The sequence below is a fragment of the Musca vetustissima genome, unplaced genomic scaffold (assembly GCF_032173495.1).
Source record: "Musca vetustissima isolate MV318-11 ecotype Yass unplaced genomic scaffold, APGP_CSIRO_Mvet_v1 utg73082, whole genome shotgun sequence".
Taxonomy (NCBI): domain Eukaryota; kingdom Metazoa; phylum Arthropoda; class Insecta; order Diptera; family Muscidae; genus Musca; species Musca vetustissima.
Genome location: NW_026886759.1, coordinates 3,519 through 28,669, shown reverse-complemented (window position 1 = coordinate 28,669; position 25,151 = coordinate 3,519). Strand labels below are relative to the sequence as shown.

General features: G+C 33.3%; 1 protein-coding gene across 1 annotated transcript in view; it reads left to right on the top strand.

The window, feature by feature from the left end:
• The window catches only part of LOC133334243 (uncharacterized), a gene marked incomplete at its 3' end in the record, with an annotated part of 51,178 nt that extends 27,248 nt beyond the window's left edge, over window positions 1-23,930 (top strand). The window contains exons 2-8 of the mRNA XM_061542531.1: window positions 2,853-2,975; window positions 4,294-4,472; window positions 6,566-6,707; window positions 15,460-15,645; window positions 15,968-16,111; window positions 17,147-17,500; window positions 23,568-23,930. Of these exons, the coding sequence (XP_061398515.1) occupies window positions 2,853-2,975; window positions 4,294-4,472; window positions 6,566-6,707; window positions 15,460-15,645; window positions 15,968-16,111; window positions 17,147-17,500; window positions 23,568-23,930 (1,491 nt within the window). The remainder of the gene's footprint in view (window positions 1-2,852; window positions 2,976-4,293; window positions 4,473-6,565; window positions 6,708-15,459; window positions 15,646-15,967; window positions 16,112-17,146; window positions 17,501-23,567) is intronic.
• Window positions 23,931-25,151: the final 1,221 nt, after the last annotated feature.

The following is a 25,151-nucleotide window of genomic DNA, read 5'->3' as shown; positions in this document are numbered from 1 at the left end:
ACGGTAAAATGTTGAACGTTTTATGGATTAAATTGAGAGAATGGTGATTATGATATATTGAACAAAGAACAGAAAGGGGCATTGGAAAATTTAAAACAATGTGGCATGGAATAAGTGGTCGTAGATTTTTATTGGAGTAGAGTTTTTATTGGCAGCCATTCGTGGGGTGGAAATAATTTTTGTCTCACAGCAAGATAATATTTTGCAGTGTAATGTACAAGAAATAAGAGGGGTTAAATGCAATTCTTCAATAAATTTTCATGGATCAAAAATGAGCATTTTATATATTTGAAATGTATTTAATTAATGTATATATAATATTGATTATATACATCAAGCCCGGTCCCTATAGACTAATTTACTATGATTGTGCTACGGTTATTGATCTATTTATACTTTTGTGATTGGTAAAACACCACTAGAAACATATAATTTCAATTTTAAATTTCAAATACTACGATATACATATGGGAAATTACAAAAATCTTTTAAATTCCTTGAAGCTGAGGTTTGCAAGGTTATAACTCGCGAAATATGAACATATTGCATATAATTTAAATTCAGTTCTATAAAATGAAGTGTTCTTGTCAAAATCTTAAAATATTGGTAATAAATAATAAGTTGCGTGGAAGCTGTGATGGTGGTAATGTAAAAAAATGGGTGAAAATGTGTTGAAGCCAACGAGTTTTTTGTGTTCGTTCCCGATTTGTGGCTAAACTACACAACGCACGCACATGTGATCCGTGACTAAGTTGCAGAATACCCCATGGACAATATGGTTCTAATGTATGATTTTTCGATATAATCACTGCATCCACCCAAAATGGATGCTGACATTTTGAAGCCGTATTTTCCGTGTTTTTTGAATTTTTCTTATAATTAGGATGCGCATCCAGATAATCGAATAAACTAATTATGGGATTGTAGAACTCGTGATTCTGCTTCGTTTAGTGCATATCTCATGAATGTGCTACCCGTAGCTTCTTTGCAATTGGGTTCCAAAGACGAAAATTTGGTGCGTAAATTTTTATAAAAAACATATTTTTTGAGTCTAAAATTAAGGAAGTCCATTCAAATTCCGTGGAACCCCGCGTGATTTTAGTTTTTTTACGTGCCAGATCTAATGAGCCCATCCATGTTAAATTCCGTCCAATAAAATGGCGGATACAGGTACCTTGAATGTGGGAAAAACTGCAAAAACTTATTTTGACAAATTCGCGTAAATAATCGCGGTTTTCTTCGAATTAATTTTACATGCATTTATGCTTGTATTGTCAAATTCGCGAATCTGTGTGGAAATAGGTCAAAAATATATCGATACGCGAATAATATGCGTATTTTATCCAAAATAGATTGTAGAGGCACATCCGCGGTTCTTAACCGATCCTTTTAAAGTAGGTGTCCTTTTGTGTATTTTCATAGGAGATTACTGAAATCGGATGCGCATAGAAATCGTATGCACGTTGCGTGATTTTTAGCCATTTTTAGGGTTTTTGCATAGTAAAGTGCATCGAGTGGCACACTTTGACCGCTATATTAAACATCGAAAAATTCATAATTATTGAAAGACATTGATTCGGTTTATACGAAAATCGCATGCGCATCAACTGATTTCAACTAATTCGCGAATTGCAAGCTTTTCAATATTGATCATTTTTATGTATTGTAAGTGCAATATATTTAGCCATTAATGACGTCGAAACTCTTATCAGATGAATCAACCGATATTTAACAATCATCTAAAAGAATTTGCAGAAGAAAGCGTCGTATATTTTAGAAGATTAAGGCAAAACCGTATCCTCTTAACCATACTAAAAAAATCGGAAATTCAAAAAAAAAAAATTGTTTTAATTCAAAAATTAATTTATTTTATTTTCCGATAACTTCATGTTTCTATTTGTTTTTCGCGACTATTAAACCGTATTGCAGTGTGATTTGACTAGTATGCAAAGAAAACAATAGTGTTTAACCATTTGTGAAGAAGTTCGCGAATTACAACGAATAGGAATCCATTTAATTTATATTTGAAATACAAGATTTAAAACCGCTATATCTTTTGTGCGCAGCATCCGAATTTGTGAACGCGAACAGATTTCGAATCAGCATATTTTTCTTAACATATGTACCAAAAATCATAAATGTGCTCGCAAAAAAATTTTTCAAAATTTTTTTAATGGAATTTTAAAAGAATTTTGTAATTTCCCATATATTGGAAATTAGAGCGTTTCTGAAACTGTGAAGACGTTTTTCAAGACTGTCGTATACGATTATTCCAAAAAATTTAGCATACTTTTAGGTAGCAATTGGAATTAACAATTTTATATCCTCAACTATCGTATCTTCTCCCAATTATGTATTATTTATCCAAAACTCTATGTGACCCTAAATTTGAAAACACACACCCACAAACCCAAATCAACACTTGAAGCAAATATGAGTACTAAATAAGCAGCTTAATAGTATTTTGTTTTGAAGGTATTATTATAATACAAATCAAATTTGTCCCTTATGTTTAGATTTTGCCACAGTATCTTAATAATCTACAATTTAATCTACTAACAGTCTGTAGAATAAGCTGTATACCCCTCGATGATTCCATTTGCATGACTCCTCCATATAATGTTCAAAGCAATTACATGGACAATTTAAGGACAGCAAATCTATTGAATGTCACAGATTGATTGTGATACAATAACACATCCACAGGCACACACACACACACTTCTACATATAGTTTTTGGACTGCATTTTTTTTTTTGTGAAAACTCAGGAATTACATTTCCGCATACAACTCAAATTGCATTAACTCAATTCATGCAGAAGTAATACAAATATCATTTGTTTCCTTTCAGCGCTGCTGGCAGCTACACTGAGGACATATCAGAGGGCCGGCTGTGATTCCGAACAACTGTCGCTCAGTTGTCCGCGTGGTACCAGTATTTCCATTGAATTGGCCCAGTATGGTCGAGCAGGAGGTATGTGTAATAAGTAATATAAACACCCATGCACACATGAACACACAAACACACTCACACATTCACCATTGAATCAAGAAATTTCCGTTCATAGAAAACTTGTGTGTGTGTGTGAGAGAGAGATTGTGCTTAAATTCTATAAGTCGTCCTTTCAACAAAGCTCTACCCTTTAAGATAAACTAAGCAATACACGAACGTAAGCATGTACATATTTTTAGTGAAGCTACACTCACAATTTTATCCCAAAATATAGAAATAAATTTTAATAGGTGATACATATTCACGTGAACGATATAAAGTGAATAGTCGTGCTTTTCATACTCACAGCCTTCTGTTTTCGCGTTCAACTTTTTTAGTACATATTACAGCATAATTTGAAAAATATTACATCATAAAATTGCCTCATTTGCTTTGAAATTAAAATACTAAGAAATAGTTTGATATAATAAAGAAACGTTTTTTTTTCTTACCGCAAAACATAGTCACTACGACAACGAGGAATAAAGAACTACGATGAAATAATAAAACATTGGAAGAATACAAAACAAGGCATAGAAATGTAGCAGGAGATATTCAGTGCACAAATTTCGGATAATTTAAATTTACACAAAAGTTCCGTTGCAGTACTAGCTAATTTTTAAAGTTTTGCAACTTTTTGCTCAAAACCCGTCCCTGTACCCACAAAACTAGTAAAATATGCAATAAATTATAGAAAACTCACAACAAAATATGGTTTCATTATAAACTTTTTATTCGAGTAATTTGACCGAGTAAACATTATAACCAGGAATGCAAAAAAAGGTATTTACCGATCTGAAGAATGTTGCAGGTGACTCGATAGTGTATTTTTTTTAATATTGTATTTTTAAACGCTTAAGCCACAAACGAAATGCAAAAATGTATACGGATTCATTGATACGGACGGATATGTCTGAATATTTCGAAGTGTTGCAAACGGAATGACAAATTTATTACGTATTCCACCTTTTGCTGTCTAATATCACAAAGATTCAAAATGTCCGACCTTTTTAATATATAATAAACATAAATGTGCACAAGACCCGAATGACGATTACTGTATTACGACATTTTGTTTATTTTCGTTTAATAAATATAAATAAATTATAACAAATACAAATTTAATTTTTTGACAGTTTTTAAGTTGTGTAAATACTACGTAATTTTTCCTGACTTAAATCTAATAACAAACATTTGTAATGTTTACAATTTTTTTAGTCTATATACACACACTATCTTTTTATATTAATTTTATTTTGTGAGTGTAATTTTATTGTCTTTACATCTTCTATCGTCACAGATTTAAGTGACCACAGCCTATGTCCACCACTATCCCAAGAAGATCTAACAACCACTGGTAGCAGTTCGGGTGATGGAAGTGCTGGTCTCATTGGCACTGGTAGCAGCACGGGCGTCATTCATAGCGGGACCCAAATCGAAGTAAAGCCTCCGGAGTCGTGTACAGTAAGCGGATTACAGGTGAGCAACATAATTGAAAATACCTTCATGTGGCATTTGTGTGTCAAGAGTTTTGTGCGAAATTGCAAAGACTTGAATCGAAGCAAACGATGAACAATGCCGATGATGCGACTCGTTTTATTAAACGGATGATTGTTATTCGTTCAGCAGATATTCGAACATCACACAGGGTACAGCACAGCCATCGCAATGGCTACAATAGATAGATAGATAAAACTTTGTTCAAATATTGACTATGTAGTAGGTTCAGCCAATATGTGTGCGATTGGGCTCCTGAACACACAATTATACACAAGTGTACATTCCCCCATTCACAACATGTAGCGCTTCACCGACACAGAGTCATATTCTTTGGCCAGCCCGCACATGAACATATCCATACACACATACATACGAGTACTCGTTTTTCAAAGTCCTACTGCGTAACGCCAAACAATGTTTATGCCATAGACAATATTTCGAAAGAGTTCCGTCCAGTATGTCCATGGCTATGTGTGCGCCGGCTGACGCTATATATGGTACGAGGTGAACGAAGATGAGATAGAGGATGAAATGAAAAAAAAAATTAAATACATACCAAACACGTCCAGGCTACATAAATATGTGTGCATGAATGTTTGTACAGATATGCAATATACTAAGTATGTACACACGGTAACTGTAAAGGATCCAACATAACGCTACACAGTGTCCTAAAATATAAGACCAATCCTATCTTTAAACGCACATTCTCAAAATGCAATAAAAAATAAGGTTTATGCCAACTAACCAGCAACAACAAAAAAAGAAAAGATCGAACACTCGAACATATCATAATCGTAAAATAGTTTAGGTTCGTTTGTACACGTTAGTGTCATTCCCATGCCCGCTTTTCTACTTTTCAAAAGATTTTTTCATTTGATGGCCGATTAGTAACATTGACCACTGTATCGGCTGGCTCATGAACGATGAATCCCTTTTGCATTTGTGTTGGCTTCTAATGGTGCTTACCGATGACTGAAATTCGAGCTGGAGCTGATCGGTTTTCATGCATTGCAGCCACTTAGATTTGTCGAACTATTCGGATTCCTGCATGATTTACATTATTACATTTCAATGATTTCCCCATATCCGTACATTGTTCTGGGGGTCGCATATACACACACACATATGCTGGGCTGTGTTCTATTCTATTGGAAATTGATATCAGACCACAGGTTATTCTGCATGCATACTCGCATGTACACCATCGTACATGCATTGTTATCTAGCAAATGGTTCATATTAATATGCAGATAAATCTGACAAAGAGGGAGTTGCCTACTTAGCGAGTTGGCTAGATATAAATCGTACGATACAATCAACAATTTATCACCAGGTAAGAGTGGTACTCTAAAACTTGGAATTGAAAAGTGTGAAATAATTTGGCACCATTTGATGACAGAATAATGGATAAATAATGCTATCAACTTGGTAATAATGTCCAAAGGATTATAAAAGAACAGAAACAAATTTAATGTATTTAATTTATTTTATATAGAAAGTCGTTTACACTGCTATTCAGTTCGTTTAAATCAGTTATTTGGCGTTTGAAACATCACTTTGTTGAATATTTTACGAAGCATAATTTTTTTTTTTATTAAAAATTTTTAGAACTTAATCTTAAAGTTTAAAACCAGTATAGAAATGATCGGGAATAATTATTAAAATTTATTTAATATATATATACTTTACTCAACAAAATCTATAATTACGGACTTCATTATAATTCACAGTTATTTCAGTGACAGTGAAATAATTTCACTTGGCAAATTTAAATAAAAATTATTAAAAAAGAATCATTATTAAAATGCAATCATCGAATAAATCAATTGTTTTCATATTCTATTTTTTATGATCATTTAATATGCAAATGTGTTTGTTGCTATTCCGGCACTCGCACAGCCCGGATGTATTTACGTTTTTCATTGTCAGCAATAAAACAATAATGTCAAGATTCAAATGCAGTTAATGTCGTTTGTTTGTTCGTCTCCCCAATGCCACTGAAATACTCATTGCCCTACTTAAAAAAAAAACATATTTATATTTTTCTATTTTCTTTTTCGACTTTATAGTATGCCCTGCTGCAGACGGTAGTCGACGCCTGCCAGAAGAAACGTCATTGTAAATTTTCTGCAAACTCTAAACCTTTAGCCAGTGGGGATCCTTGTGCCGGTATACGAAAATTCGTTGAGATAGCATATAAATGCCGACCATGTAAGTATACAATGATTGCTAGTTAAGATGTATAGATTTTCGAAATTTTATTACAATTAAAAAAAAAAATATGATAATATATTTATATATTCGTTTGCTGGAAACATTATATTAAATATTATTTTTACTTAGATGAGTTAAATATGGAAATCAATCATAATATTATCTTCCACACAATGTTGGAGCATATAACAATGGGAGCAGATCTGGGAAATACGGTGTCTGTAGCTGAATTTTAGTGTTGCATCTAGCAAGAAAATATACAAGAGACTTTGAATAGCGCTCTGCAGTCAAGCTAAGCCTAATTAGCAGTTAATACAGCTTCCATTGAGGTCCACTTAGCAGGAACTCAAAATTCTGAAATTGAAGAAAAGTGAAGGCAAATCATAACATTTGTTCGAATGTGACACACAGTTTTGGGCTTGACTCATGTGCCAGTATCTATTGAGAAAATTCTGTTTTCGATTTCTCATCATATCCACAAACTTAAATATACCTATCTAAATATCCACAGAGTATTCAAAATTCGTGAAACATTCTTAGTCTCATAGTTTTCATATATATATATATAGATATTATAGCAATATATTTTCCATGTCCTAGGCGGTTTTCAGACCTTGGTTACTTATAGAATTTTTTAAATGCTTAAATTTTGAACGGTCTAAATTAAATGTGGTGCATATTTATGGCTACATTTAAAGTTTCTACATTTCAGTCTCACATTGTAAAATATTTCTAAATTCATGGAATGGACGGCTCATAAATAAAACGAAATTACATTTTGTTAGATTCTGAATTTAATAAATAAAAAACCTCGAGCCATAGAACATTGCTTATAACTAAAGCAAATACGAAAGACGCAAGCCTATAAATTATTTGTTATTTGGTATTTATTGTTGTGGTAATGATAATTGGGTTTGGGGTATGTATTATAAGCTGAATTATAGTACAAAGAAAATATACGTATATAAAAATATAAGTATGTATATATGCCCTTTCATTGCAAAATTTGTATTTGTTTTGTATATTCTTGGAATTGAATGTATATTTTTAGTTGTCCACCGTAAAGTTAACATTTTACAACATATTTCTAATTTCTCCACTGTTTTTCGGTCCACCAACTGAACTGCAATTTATATTCAGAAGTTGTTATATTTGAAAATTCTGTACATGTTTTAAATGTTACCACTCACAGTGCCCAACGGCGTTGCACGTTATGAAATGTATTTGAGAATAAAAAGTTGTAATTAATTAAATAATTAAAGCAAGCTCGGTGGGAATGCTAGAAATAAAACACTCTAAACGACAAATTGGTTCCAATATTTTCTTCTTGTACGGGTGTGGAAGGTCACTTGCCAGAGGTTTGTTTTATATTCATCCAATGACCCTACTTTCAATTCACATCTGTAGGATTGGTATACGATTACAATTTAATTAAGAAATATGGCTTTTATGAAAATCCTTTTATGGCAACTGACTGACTGACTGGCATCTGACTGACTCACAGCTTTGAAGCATCCCTGAAAAAGAACCAAATTCTTTATTTCAAGAGATATTCATTCGGAAAACAACTTTTTGACATTCCATGCTATTCCAGCAGTGGGGGTCGTTTCGAGTAATGTCCAATAATGGAGCAATAACCTCTAATTAGTAACATTTCATTGCTTCAACTCGGTGCATTGTAGCGTGAACATAGCAGCGACAGTAACGATGTTCGACTGTCTGTTTTTTTTTTTTATTATTTTGTGTATCCTTATAACAGTTCATAGAGCAGTGAATGTGAAGGCAGTGTAAGTGCAGTGAGGATACGCTAAACCATACGGTGCATAAAAAATATATACAGAATGCATGAATATTAGGGATGGACATTGAGCAGGAAAATTTAGCGTATATATTTACACATGAACAATTTTAGCTTTCTTTGTGAAAGTTGTTTATGCTAGTTTGCAAATCAAATTAAATGATGCCAAAATAACATAAATATGTTATATTTCTTAAATATTGTTTAATAAACACATATGACATAACACTCAATTCCGAAAATATTTCAAAATATGATAAATGTGTGCCTAACCCGGCAATTGTTTGTGTGTTTTTAATATAACAGAAGGTTTTTGGCGAGTGAGGGTTATAAAGATCAAATTCTCAACCAAAATATTTTGCATCTCTCAATAATCGCACTTCGTTTTTTAATGAAATAAAAAAATAAACGTAAAATTTTTATTTTTATCTGGAAACAAATACCTATTTCTATGCAGATAATCAAAAAAATAAAAAAAAAAATTGGTATTATCGAAATTAATTTTCACCGTCACCGATCATAGCTGACGTAATAATGGAGGAATTATTGGACACTTCTATAGAAAAGATGACGATAAAACCAAGGTTATTAACGAAGTACGTGGACGATATTTTTTGTATAGTAAAGAAAAAGGAAGTCGAAAACACACTAAAGATTTTGAATTCATTCGACAAAAAAATACAATTTACGCACGAAGTAGAGAAAAATGGCAAGCTCCCATATCTAGATGCAATAATAATAAGACAAGACAATAACCTTAAACTAGATTGGTACCAAAAACCAACAGCATCTTGCGACTGATAAATTTTCATTCAAATCATCCCCGTAGAGTGAAAATAAACACGGCAACGAATTTTATACATAGAGTGTTCAACATAAGTGACCAACACTTCCATCATAACAACGAAATAAAAATACGACGCATATTAAAAAAGAACAATTTTCCACAAAAAACAATCGACGACCTATTAAAACATGCTAAGCAGAATAATAACGTGCGAATTAGAGAGGAAAATGAAAAATGTTATAAATCTTTTGCTCATACATTCCTGGATTTTCGGAGAGATTTGGCAGATCTAACTTTTACAATTTTTGGACAAATACCAATTAGCTTTAAAAACCACCAACAGTGTCAACAATATGTTCAGCAAAACAAAAACGAAGACTAAAAAAGAAGATAAGTGCAATGTAGTTTAAAGGATAGCAATCTTGACGAACTGAAGTATGCCAAAAGGTATATATTGGCACTTAACAAAAACAAAATTAAAAACTCGATCTTTCCGGACATAAATCCGATCAAAAATCTGAAAAGCCACTAGAACAAAAGACATGGATGTATAGCTTTGCTTTATAAAAGTTAACCTTTAAAGCAAACTTCAAAGATTCCATTTTAGCTCGTCGTTAATGAAATAACAGGGTCGATTCACGAGAAATGTTAATAATAAGAAAAAAACAGTAAACAAAATTAACTAAGCAAACTGACAGGGTGGGATGTTATCACATATCTAAAGTATATACAGTTCGCAACAGAAAATTTTTTTTCACTTTTTGTTTTCAATTTTAACAGTTGTTTTCCTTCACAAATTTAAAATAAAAAAAAACATTGTAAGATTCGTGTGTTTTATAATTTTCTTGTTTCAATATGTAACCAATTGTTTATTTTGTAACAGATCCCTGATGATGATTGTCGATGACAATCGAAATATCGGAAGAATAAAAAACTAAATAAAAACATAAACAAAAGTTTTTCATTGACCTTTAGCCGAAACATCATCAAAAACATTAACAATTTGCCAGGTCAACTATAAATATCAACAGCAATTTTTAAAATACATTTAAGTCTCTCTCATTCAATATAACAGCCAATCATGGTAATATGGTAACAGTTATTTGTTTCCAATTAGTATATGAAGCTTGATTTAATTAAAATCATCAAATATTCGTCCATTTCCGATACTAAAAATTTGAACCTTAAGAAAACCTAAATTCATGTCGAATTATTTGGCCTATGATTATCATAGAATGTAATTTATTTTGCATTTTTCCAATTTCAAGAGATTTTACCAATTCATTGTCCACAAAGTGTCCTCGTGTGTCCTATAAAATTTACTGATTTAATTACTTAGACGCTAAATAACTGTTTAAGCTCTAAATTACTGTAACTTTGAAGATTGAGTTGAATTCCATTGCATAACTAAAGGACACGATTAAGACACTCCTCCCCTATATCCATCCATGTAATGAAAAAACCATCGTCTTCTAACGGCACTTTTTTCATTTCGCGTTTATTATGTACCCCAAAAAAGTGGCACTGTCCCACACCATCTGGACTATTCACAAAAGATACAATTATGACCGTTGAATGTAGCCATGCGGATGAGTACTGACTACATTTTCCCAACTACAGAAGTTCTTGTGAGTGCTTATCTAAACACTCTAAATCCAATGTAATTAACTGCATTTTGCTCGATTCTATCCGTTTGGCTGCTTTCGCGCCGCCTTCGACGCTCTAGTTTAGTGACCTTTTTTGGGTTTCTCCGCAGTTTCTTTGACAACCCGAGTGGAAGGCAGTGGAATACCGCAAACGGCAATAATGAGGCAAAAAGAAGCAGTAATATTATTCCGCAAAAAAGGTGGCAATCATTGATAAACTGAAGCGGAGCATAGAGTCTTAAGTTGTTCGGACTATCTTAATTATACGTTCATTATAAAATGCGGTTTATCTTTATGCGAGAAAAGGTGTAAAAGTTGAAAAGATTGCACGCAACGACCACAATTTGTAAATGGATGTATAGTTTTCTTTATAAAAGTTAACCTTTAAAGCAGATTGTTCTCGAGATTCCATTTTGACCTCGTCGTTAATGAAATAACAGGGTCCTTCCGCGGTAAATGTAATAATAAGAAAAAAAAAACAGTAAACAAAATGAAGCTGAAGCAAACTGTAGAGTGGGATGATTATCTTCCAGCTGAAAGTATGTTCGCACAGAAATATTTTTTTTCAGTATTTTTGTTGTATCAATTTTAACAGCAATGTTTTAAGCTTTAAAGGGAAAATTGTTACTTGATATCACAAGTAACTTGAGACATACAGAATGTATGTATGTGGCTAATAGTGCCATTATACGTACATACGTATACAATACTCCCTCTATGGAGAGCAATTATCCTGTCTACCCCAAAGGAGGAATAAAGAGTTTGTTAACAGCGCAAAAAGAAACGGAGAAAACCCATAAAAATTCTAGTATTTCTTTGTGTTGCTTTCAAATCGGTCGTTAAAATAATATTTTTGTCAGGATGCTTATGATGTCGTTTAGATTATAATGACTTAACAATAAAGATTAAATGAAATTTGTACTTGGTACGGTGTTGTCAGAATGATTTATTTTTGCTTGAAGGAACGGAGATCGAAATTGTGGAAAATTTCATTGGAATTAAATCAAAATGTGTAGAATTTAAAAAAAAATCATAAATTATATATGCTAAGGCTAAAGATGGACGAGGAAGACACGTGAGATTCTACAGTACCATTTTGTAATTTGAAACCAATTTTCAGATAAAACTTGGTATTTTAGACCAAATTAGATTGAGTTTTCGTGATTTGAAAATTGAAAAATGACAACTGGTTGAAATTATCTTACAATTGTTATGATATTCTTCTTCGTTACTACCAGAGTCTGCGTGCCTGGATACATAAAGTTTGCTGAGTATATCAGCTCATTATTTAAAGCTTGATTAAATAAAAATTTGAAACTACACAACATATATCGTCATATCAATGTTCGCTTATATCAGATACACAAATTGTCAGAACCTTGACCATGTGTGGTTTAAGTCCATTTTAGGTTCTGATACAAATCTCGGTTTTCTAAACAAGTTTACAAAACATATTATGCTATATATTCTATTATGTTTAAGGGCACAAATCCACAATCAAAATTAATACCACTTAATAATATGTTTGAAACAAATTAAACCCAAATCTATTAACATCTGAATATAAGAAAAAATTGACTTAAGCCAATATCAAAATAAAAGACTTACGTGTCGATATTCAGCGCGTAATACCCTTCATTGGCATCTAAAATTTTGGAAACCGGGACTGCCGGTAAAATACTAATATTTAAATCTATGTCTACGATAATTGTTTTTGATTCAAGAATAAGGTATTGGATGTCTAGTTTCTTGAATAGAGTATTTATAGACGATATTTAGAAATTTATTACTTTATTTAAAATCTTGGAAATATTTAGAATGCCCCTTTTAAACCCCATTCAGTATTTAACAAATTTCCAGAAATTTGCCACCATTCAAGAATTTGGAAATTTAGTTCTGAATGCATTATTAATAATAGAAACAAAAACGAGAACTTCCACAATTTGGCATTCTTCAAATTAAGTGTCAAATTTATATGAGATTCGTAGTATTTGTCAAAAGAAGCAAAATAAAAATAAATTAAATGTGTTTCGAAATAAACGAAAACACATAAATAATAAAGAGAAATCCATAAAAAATTGTGGTGATATTTATCAAGAAAACTAAAAGGATGATTTTGCTGTTTTCATTTTGTTCTTTTACATTGTTCCACTTATCTGACTAAACATTCTAAGAAGAAGTGGCTATTGGGAACTGGGTTTGGCACGCATTCCATTTTTTGATGCTTCTGCTACTTTAATCCACAATGGCGTGAAATAAATCTTCTTCCAGTTGTTGTTTTGTAATAAAAACGAGATTTGTATTTCGTTTTTTTTTTTCTTTTTTTTTTTTGTATACACATTCATATTGGAGCCAGAAAATATTTAGATTTAATATTACAATCAAGTGTACGAAATTTAATTTTTAAAACAATATCATTTCGAAAACCCAATCACTCTGCAGGAGGTTCTCAACACATGGAATGATGAAACAAATTTTTCCAATAATGAGTTTAATTTTATTTTGCGTTTACAATATCGAAGTGTTTTTGACACTTCCAAGTTCAAAGATGGATTGGCAATGTTAAATAGTTGGACCGTTCATACTGAGTGATGGAAGCACACTATGTTTCAGTAAAAGCAATTTATATGGCACGTTTTTAAAATTTCATTATAATGACCATTTGAAATCGAAATATATTTCGAAATAAAAAAGTGAATTTAAAAAAAATTGCAAATGCGTTAATTTGCAATGCAACTAAATAGAAGATAAAGATTATTATGAGCATATATCGAAAATGAAAGTAGTGGTAGTGAAGTTAAATACCCTTCTCAATTATAAACCCAAATATCAAATTATAACCTCTTCGGTGGAAAAACGTCCCCGAAATCTTCATAATACCGAAATATAATACGGGGCTCCATCTAAAAGTTAAACGATATTCACAATTTGTGGTAGAGTGATTTTCTACCCATATGAAACGAAAACCTACATTACAGCCATTTCGGTTTTAAAAAGTGTGTCAAGTCCTACCAATATGAATCCTGTATCCAAATGCGGACCAACATTGATAATTTCCTGTAAGGGAATTTCCAACCCAATGATTACACAATAGGGATTTTCTAAGCAATGAGAATTCGTAATACCAAATTTCAGACTATTCCGTTTAAAAACGTGTCTAAAATTCTTAAAGTAACGAAAACCTACAAAAAAAAGCGTTTATGCGAAATTTTAGCTTTGTAGCCAATCGGTTTATATGTGTTTATTTGAACAAATACCGTAGTAGTACCACGTGAGTACCATATATGCTTTCCGGTTATTGGCTTCTGTTTTCCTTTATGTTGAAAGTATATGCTATTACATTTTATTTAAAATCACGAAAAATCTCTATTAACTGAATTGATGAAATAAGAAGACACGTATACAATAATATAAAAATTAAATTTAATCTAAAAACGCTGATATAAGTACATATGCATTGACGTAATTACTTTTATGGGAACCTTCATATGAAAACCCAATTTCGGAATACTTCCCTCGTATTCCAAAATATAAATGTTCACCGAGTCTGATTCTTTTAAGCTCATTAAATTAAATATTTTTTTAATATATACTGCTTACTCGTATGTATATTAAGAGATATACAATTACTTGACGTAAAATTGAAACATGTACATTCGCCATTACCCGTCCATTTGTTTCAATTCACATTCCACCATCAGCTTAGAAAAAAACAACAACTCCCGATTTGTGTGTGGGAATTTCACTTTGGGACAAATTCTTTCAATTTGTTATTAAATCAATTTATGAACCAATATCTTCTCGTAATGAAGTTACAATCCATATCTGCAAAGTATAAAATAAACCGAAACTTTGTCTGCCACAAACAAACAAATTATCCCACGTTGGCCATTTTGTGTAATCAAACGTACCGATTCATTGCCGTTGTTCTCCAACTTGATTGCAATTAGATTTCGTTACGGAATCACAGCTCAACACGACCGAGGAGCTGATAACAATGAAATAGGCATTGTCACCACATTCAATTGGAACGGAGCAACGAAAACGGAAATGCTTCACGGCACATTGCCACTTCAGTGAAAAATTCAGTTGACAATTTTTATTTAATTGTTCAAATCCAAGCGAAAGTAAACGGAAATTGGAAAATCTTATTTCCAGATAAACATGTTAGCATTCTCTACTTTTTTTTGTTTCGCTCAAGGACTCACCACGCTCAGTGTCCGTGGAAGCCAAGTGCCAGATGATGTCTCCAAATATTTCGCCAAAAGAAAACGGTGGCATCCGGCAGCTAGCACTGCGTACAGTGAAAAGGGCCATGACATAATCTACAATGGCGATTAAATTAAACTTTATGACATTTGATACATTTTCCCATTAAGGGGGTGGGTCACGACGGCTGTAGTTCGAAAGGGCACTAACAGCAACAACAAATACTTTCTACGCAGCATACTAGGAATACTAACCTAAGGAATTGTATTTCTTCCCTAACACTCACTCACTCACTTCTCCCTCTTGCAGATGAGTTTCGATCCAAAGTGGCATGTGAAAACGACAATATGCCACTTGTGTGCAATCCCTACTCCAGAATAGCCATCTATAGCGCCTCGTTTGGCTACATAGAGCGTGAAAGTGTACAATGCCCGCACAACAGTAGCACACAGCCGTCCCAGACGCAGACTACGCCGGATACGACTGGTAAACAGAGTAAGTATTAGCAATTGTTGGTTGGTTGGTTGTGTTTGTGAGATGCAATTAGGGCTGCCATTTCGCCCTGTCAACCAGTAATTGCGTGTTTGTTACTATGTATTTGTCAGTGTGTGTGTGTGCGTGTTCGACTATTTGCATTTGCAAAATATGAGCAACGAAATGTCTTGCTGCCAGCCAAGCAGCGAATAATGTGCAATGCAATGTTGAAATACGTTATACACTTTAGATGATGAAACTTAATCATGTGGCTTGTTCCTTACATTTTTTCCTTTTTTATTTTTTTGTCATCTCTCTTATTCCTTATTACTTTTGCCTGCAGCTTGCCTGGTGTCTTATGCCACGGAGACGGTTATGCAAATTTGCCACGGACGACGTCGTTGTTCGGTGACAGCGGATGCCGGCACATTTGGAAGACCATGCAAAAATGATATACCGATGCATTTGAAAGTCGTTTACACTTGCAGTAAGTATTGTATAATACACCGTCACATTAGAATATACAGTGGGTCAAGAAATTAGCAAGTTAAAATACTTTAGTTTTACGTATTCCTTAAGGATTATAATTTAACAGAAGTCAATCAAAAATGCAAATCAATATGTTAGAATAATAGTTAACTATTGCTAAAATATTACGCTTTTTACATTTTCAAATGTGATTTTTTACATAGATTCAAAACTCCCCTGAATTCTCGATTTGTATTTTAATACCATTGCTACGTTTGTAAAAACGCTGTTTCGAAAAATATACTTCAAATTTGGAATTTCATACTATGACATCATAAATCGCCTATAGATTTTTTAAAGGGAAATTCTTGAGTTATTGTAGGCGCAATTATACAATAATGGAATAAAGAAATTTCTTGAAACAGATAATGGGTTGCCCTTAAATTAGGTTTGAGCCCCAACTAATTAGTAGAACTTCAGAAAACATTTTGAAGATATTTCACTTCTCGACAATAAATAGCTAGCTTCTTTAAGAAAGAAATTTATAAACGTAAATTATATTTTAAAAGAAAACAAAGGGTATATGAAAAGTGTATCAGAGTGTATAGATTATCTGTCTCACGTTCATAATACAACAGTAATGCTGTGTGGTATGTAGGTGAGACAGTTTACGCTTCGTATATATCAAATAATTTTAATAACCACATTAATTTAAACTGAATTAATTTCGATGATGGATTTCCTACCCACACACAGGCTTCTATGTTGATTTAATTAATTTTATTTAAAATAACAATATCAATTTTGTATTCCAAGAAAATATTCCTAATTACCCATTTACAACAATTCGTGGAAATAAATAAGACGTTGGTTGAATAAAAAATAACTACGCATTATCATCCCACTGTTCGTTAGTGTCAAACATAGCGTCAAATCTAAAGACCCGCCATAATTGTATTCAAATTACCATTTTATGAGCCAAGACGAAACAATTGTGGCATATTGTTCTCTTTCGTTTTGAAATAAATAATTTCATTTAATTTTCTATTAACAGTACCACGCAAAGTCCTTAAGGACCGCTATGAAACTGCACCTGAACCCGATGAACCACAACAAAGTGAACTCGACATGGACCAAGATGAGCTCTATGATGAGGATCAATTCTACAAGGAAGGCGAAGCCATACCCCCGGCCCCCAAACTACAGGGGGCAATACCAAATGCAGCATATCCGTTCGATTTCAATATGCGTTCAAGTGAGCCCACCACAACGTTGATGCCCTCAATTCTCTCGCATAACGACAACACTTTGGAAGGTATGTTAATAATTAATTCTGTTCATTCATACTTTACTCGTCCAGTCATACAACCAGCCAGCCAATCATTGCTGTTGTGTGACCAGGCACATTGTATGTGGCTGAAATGCAAACGGATTTAAATGTACAATATTTATTTTGGTTTGCACTATTACACTGCGTTGCGGTTAGAACACAAATAACAGAGTACCAACATCTACAGATATTCAATGTTTTTCCCAGCATGTCGTTGTGTAATGCATTGCGAAGTAATGACAACACTTTACGTCTCTTATAACGATGCCTATTAATTTCGCAACTGGACTGGAAGTTTTCGGCGGAAATTGCACCCCAGGAATATCCTTGTAGTCTACAAAATGTCGTTAAATCACAAATAGTGATTGAATTTTATTGGTAATAGCATTGGTCAACAAAAGAAGAAAGAAATACGAATCAGACCTCCTTATTGGTATTATCATCACATATATTGGTTCCTAGAACTATATTAATGAACCATAAAGTTTTCGAAGTCAGAAAAATGGGGTTTTGCGATATTTTTTTAAATAATTTGTTTATCGGATTTTGGTTTTAATTGTTTTTAAGGTCCTGTCCTGGCGTTATAATTTGCAAAATCTCCATTTTATTATTCAAAACATATTTGGGATATTTTGAAGCCGTGACGACTATATGTAATACTCTCATCTTGAGATTAAGACGAGAAATTACAAAATATTAAATAAAATATTGCTGAAGAATGTATTGAATGTAAATGTGAGAAAATACTTAGGAAAAAATACCGTGGTTTATTGGAATTGTCGTCAATTGTCGTTATAGTATGTTGTTAACCGCAATCGTAACTATAAAAAGACCAAACGTGTGCTATGTAATGATTTTTTCTAAAATAACAATAAAAAGCAAAATACTTTTTTTGATAAACATTTTTGGGTTGGTATAGATTTTGGGCGATATCTTCGAGACCGATAGGTCTTTCGCAGTGATTCTTGCAGAACTACGATCTAAAGATGTCCACAAACATATTCCACCATTCATAATTCATTTTACATCTTTAGTATGCTGACTTTACACATACATATAGACATATATATTGGAATTTTTTCCAATTTGTATTGAGGCAAAATACTTATTACAGTCAGTGTATATACCTTCCACCTTATACACATAATTTTCAAATTTAAAACATATCGATCGGGTCAAATTTTGTTATTCTTTGAGGAACCTAAATAAGAAATTGCTGATATCTAGGTTGGAAAATGCGAATAAATTCTTCGGAATACCTAAAATGAGATGGGACTTCTATATGGGGGACTATGCCAAACAACGAAAATTTTCATGAAGGAAAGTATTCCTTTATACACCAGAATTTATACACCCTAAATTTGATAACAAAATCGTCATTGCGGTTCCTTCAATGCGGAACAACAAAAAATTAAAATTTAAAACAAATAAATAAATTATTAGTTGCGCTCGTTTGCATTTTAGCCTCAGGACAAAATATAGCGTTGCAACACCAACATTATTACCGACAAATTTCCCTATTTTTGAATAACTCCACGTCACTATTCATTGTGCAGCTTCTTTCCATTCATGGGCTTTTCCAATTTAAGGGCTTTGCGAATTAGTAATCCATGCATCACTCATTCTGTGCAATATTTATGTTATCGACCAGTATAGATTAAACCGTATGCTTTTTCATATGGCTATAAATTAACCCCCCAATTGCAGTGTAGCCAACCAACCACCCATCCACCACCAGCCATCACCGCAAATACGTACACAGGTAGCTTACAAGGCTCCCTATTTACATCTAGTGAACACTTTACGTTTAATTGAAAATGTATTGATTGAGAGTGATTAAAACATTTTCATTAATATTACACATCTTCCTGCATTGAGGTTAATGAGTCAGTGAGCATAAAGTTAACTCACCACTTGGCCCCCTCTTCGCATTGCAGGACAGAAAAGGGGTTGGGCTGAATGTTAATGTATGTTCCGTCCAGCACACCCACCGAACAATCAGAAAATGAAAAGTACGCAAAACCGGAACACGGTACGAGGTATTATTACTTTCGAGTCATCGAACGATGAAAGTAATGGCCTTAACGATAACAAAGGTATTCCGTTGCAAAGCATCGGACGGGATACCTGGATTTGTTGGAGAAAATCAATAACTTCCGAAACTGCGCCAAGGCAGGCCGTTCAATTGGTAGAATTCCATATTGGTATAAATAAATAAGAAGCAATACAATAAACAACTTGCCCCACAAGCATTCACATACACTCACACAACCTCCCACACACACACACACACAGAGGTTAACGGATATTGCCATCATATGCCCTTCGCTATTAATTCCACAAGAACAGATTGAGCCTTTAGAAGGTGAATTTACTGGGGAGGAAAAAAGTACCAGAGTGTAAATGATGGTAATTTGTTTTTAATGCGAAAGCAACTCAAACAAATTGAAATAAATAATTCAAAAGAATAAAAGAAAAAAAATGAAAATTAACACAACAATGATAACATTCAATGAAAATTATTTTTGGTATGAAAATATATTTATATTGGTCTTAGAGGAATAAATAGTTATCAGCGTATATAGTAGCCAGATATCCAAAATACAAATAACAATAATTTGTTGATCAGCACATGCCTTCTTTAAATGTAGATAACGAAGCGAATAAATTCAATATTAAAATATTTATTCATTAAAGAAAGACAAGTAAAATCAGGAACCTACACCATTTAGAAAGTATACTAAAAATCTTAATGGAATTAATTCCACAAACAAATTCAAAGTAATATTGGCTACATTGTAGCTTAAATAATAAAACATAGGTTAAGCCATATTTAATGGAGAGATGTTTCTATTAGCGGTTAATGTATGTATGATGCCTGGTAACAAAAATATGTAAAATAATGTCTGATCTTGAGAGCTCGATTTAGATATCCAAATTAGATGAAAACCAGTGAGCGGAGCAGTATAGTCGGACGGGGCCGACCATATGATACCCTACACAACTACCACGGAACTCAAATTTTCTGCGGATGCTTATTCCGATACTGGGCAATATTTCGCGATATTTGCACCCTCTTGGCCGATTAAAGGTAAACAGCTCCTCTTCCTCACACTGACATATTTTCCGAATATTACGTGTATTCAGTACAGCTATTGTCCAGATTCCCTTCACCGTGGGTTGTGTTGTGATGTTCGGCTTTCATATGTGGTCTATTGATCGACTCGAGAAACCCCAAAAAATAAGTTTTCGGTCCACTTCATTCCAAAATTAATATCTGATCATCACCGAAAATTAAAGGCGTTGTCCTTGACCATAACTGGAACCTCATGGAACAGTTCAAAGCGATCAGCGCTATAGTTCCGCTCTCTAGAGTGATAATGGGTTACTAAATAATATACGAATACGGAGATACCTGCAAATATTTAGGTGTAACTCCCACATCCGAGCACATACAACAATATAATTGGTCTTAATTTAAAGATCAACCACTCCTCTTGGATATACTATCAACTTCTCAGGTCTACGTCCTTCAGTGGTAAATATATACGCTATAGAATACAAATGTTGTCATTTTTCACACAAAAGTTAGGGTCCATTTGACCCACTAAATATTGACCGATCTTTATCAAAACAGGCATGCTCATTCTCTGGCCCGATCCGCTTCTCCTTGCAAAAATTCACGGTGTTTGGGCCTTTATTGCGGCCTCTGGAGCGACCAGAAAAACCGACAAAAATTTAGTATTTGGTCCATTTCATCCCCTAAATATTAACCGATCTTTCCCAAAAACAATAGGGGTCTTCATTGGCCAGAACCCATCCTACATTTCGTGAAGATTGGTCCATAACTGTGGCCTGTATCGTGTTTACAAATTATAATGGACAGACGGACGGACACACAAGTCTAGATCGACTCAGCTAGTCGAGATATGACGATCGGTATACTTAAAGGTGGGTCTAGGACCAATATTTCGCGGCGTTACAAACTTTTGGAGCTGCACAAAGCTATAATACCCTGACAACATAGTTGTGTAGGGTATAAATATATTTAACTTATATATGTAAACAAATCTTTAAACATTCGTTTCGAAAATAAGGAAGATTGCATTTATCCTAGTTCATACGATAGATGTATACAGTGGCGAGCAAAATCCTTAATGAATGAGATCCCAATACAAATGTTTCAGGTTTGGTTACTTATTATATTACATTTGTAATATTTAAAATCACCTACAAATTTTGGATAGGATTAACATACTCGGTTTGTGTTTTCCATTCGAGCAATTCAAATTTTTGGTTACACAACCAATTTCTAATAATTTTCGAGTTGTGCTTAGGATCTATATCTTGTAGAAATTTTAACTCCTCCTAGGATATGCAGTTTCCTACACATTTCTATTATATTTGTTTAAAGAATATTGAGGTAATTATCCTTCTTCCCTTCCATAACTTCTCTTCCTTCTACCATATTCAGCATTATAACTTATATCATAATGTTCCACAAAGTGAAACACCCAACCATATAATTTCGCGGTTTTCAATTTTTCTTTGTTTTATAGGACTGGTTTATTTTTTCTTGACTACTGCAACTGGACCAATTCTACCTAGGAATTTACGAACAGTCCAATCTAACGTGTTTATTTATCACCTTGGCAGCTAATTTTGTTATTCTAGAATCTCTATACCTCATTAAGTTTTCAAAATGCCGAGCATCTGCGTCAGTTAACAATTTTGAGGGACGTCTTTTACCAACAATTTGGACACTATTATTGACTATTTTTTAAGTATTTAGCTATTTGTCTGCATGACTGTCCAATATCAGTCAGATCTTTATCTTCAAAGTTGAACTTTATTCAAATTTTGAGCAGCTATGGTATAGAAAAAATCCATTTGAAAATCTTGATAAAATCTTTAAAGTATATTACTCCCTTATATGTACTGAATGACCCGTAAATCCCCATTTCAAGAGGTTACTAACGAAAGACTTAGTTTGCCAAAAACCTGGAACTTTCGTTGTCATCTGCGAATTTCTAGTTGATAATTATAACCGTCTATTATATTTTTACAATAACATATATAACATAGTAAGTTAAATTCATTTATAAAAGGGAAAATTCGAAAAGGTATTCAACATATTGACTGAATAAATTTTAAACTCTGACTTGTATGTGCTGCACACACAAGTTATGATATGTTGTATTTTATAGAATATTTACTAAGGCGTATAATTATGTGTTATGATGAGCAATTATCTTCCTTAATTGTTAAGGGCATTTTCTAAGGTGTTGTAACATCCTTAAAATATAAATTCGAGATCATTGTATCGAACCTAGTTTGATATCATAAAATGTTTTAACAGTTCATGTGTTATAATGTGGTTAATGTCAGCTGCAGACATGTTTCTACGATAAAATCAGATACCTTTGTTTCCATTTTGATAGGACGATGTACTTTTCTTTAAAATGTGTACATACATACTATACATAATATGTATTATACACACATGTATTATGTATATAATCTATACATGTGTACACTACAACTACTCTTAATACTATAGCAATAAAACCAATACAATCAATCATTTGTGCAATCAGATGAATGAATTAATAGCTAACATATATCATTTCCCCAGCATTCGGATATTATCCCCAGCATTCGTTCACATCTCACCCTCCCTTGTACATAGTAGTAGTACTCATTCCGGTGTACGCCCGTTGCATGATACGTACGTGGCCAAATAGCAAGAGCTTTATCTCATTCACATACTACTAATAAGTGGAAACAAACATTTGTCAAGTGCATATCATCATACTCGTACATACACACATACGTACTCATGTCTGGTGTATGATTATTGCCATGTACGTATTTGAATAAATGTATTAACTATTGGTAATAATAAATGTTCAGAACGTAACTGAGAATATATCAATGATTGGGCATTGGCATTCACTGTTTGTGTGCGGATTTTTTTGATATGCTCTTTGAATGACAATCACATTCGACCTCGATAGACGACCAGCGCTTCTTGTGGCTGTGTAATTAATAGTCCTTACCCAAGGACGTTGTCAATCAAATTGAATGCGTCAAAATCGAATGGTTAATGCCACCCAGTGATTGGTTTCAATGTTACTTTTCGCAGACGTCAACACCAAGGATGATTATGGGGCCTCGTCGAAAATAAATGAAAATGATTTATTCCACAAACTGTCGAAATTCTTCAATAAAAACAATTTAGACGACGATAATGAAGTAGGAGACGAAGACGAAGACGAAGAAGAAGTGGCGGCCAGCACAATGATGGTGGCAACAACATTACCAACTGACGATGGCAATGATGAGCCGTCGTCGCCTTCAACAAATTACATACACCGCAGACGTTGTCAAATGGAAGATGATTGGGGCCCAATTGGCTTAAATTGTACCGCAGATGATGTTAATGTAGAACGTGTGCCTGTTATTGGATTCATCGTCAATTGGATAAGGGCATATATTCACATAAAACGTGAGTTTATCTTATGTGGGCTTTCCAATGTTGTTGTTGTTTTTTTTTTAATACTAATGTACGCCGCATTTAACCACATCTTCCACTTTTCTAATGGTTTGTCATCCTTTAAGCTTTGTCCGAATCTTCATTTTTAGAGCACTTTAGTAGCCCTGAGCTTATAGAATGGAAATGTTGAAAGATGACTTTCTATAGATCTCAGTGGGTGACAAATCGTTTTGTTATTTTATAATTGACAATTTTCATGGAGCACATAACATAAATTTTTGACTATACATCATCTCATCTCAATTTGATGATTTTCGAAATATATATACCCAATTGCAATGAAATTTATCATGACTGATTTTATTGGCCCAATTTTATGTAATTGATACACGAAATATACTACGTCTGTCCAGTTGAAAATTTTCAAGTGAAACGATAATGTGCATAATGGCGTGTGACTAGTATTTTTTAATCCTCTATATAATTTATAATGTGTTCGAGTAAGATTCTGAAAGCACCTCCAATATTCTTGATCTTTAATAGTGTAGGGTATCATATAGTCGGTCGCGTCCGGTCCTTAAGATGAGAGAGAACTTAAGATAGAGCTCTGAAATTTTGCAAAGGCATTGCAAGTACTTCTAGGATGTTTGGTATTGCAAATGGAATATATCGGCCCAAGTTTTGGTGTAGAGCTCATATAACGGTAACCACCAATATTCGGTATTTTGGACACGTTTTCCTATCACATGTCTGACTGGCTTTAATTTTGTATTTTGGGTTCGCATTGAAACACATATCCATACCAAAAATTATTCCGGGTATTCCGTACTAAACATTTTTAACATTGACCCATGTATAAGGGTAGCCTCATACTATGGTACCGCCCAATATGGGAATTTTGGACACGTTTTTAATCGAATAGGCTGTAATTTACTATTTGGGTTCACATAAAAGCACATATGGTGGTGCCGCACTAAAAATTATTAATATTGACCCAAGGCGGTATTTTAAGAATTTTGGATAAATTTTCAACAGAATTTGTTTGTAATTTGGTATTTTCATTACAAAAAAATTACAATATTGATCCCAGTAGGATTGTTGCCCCATGTAACGGTAGCCCCACTATTAGATATTTTGAGAGCTTCAATCATATTTTTCTCACGTATTTTTCGGTTTGCTTAAGGTCCTATCATAACATGAGTTTTATCCTAGGAGCCCCATTTATGAGGGCAC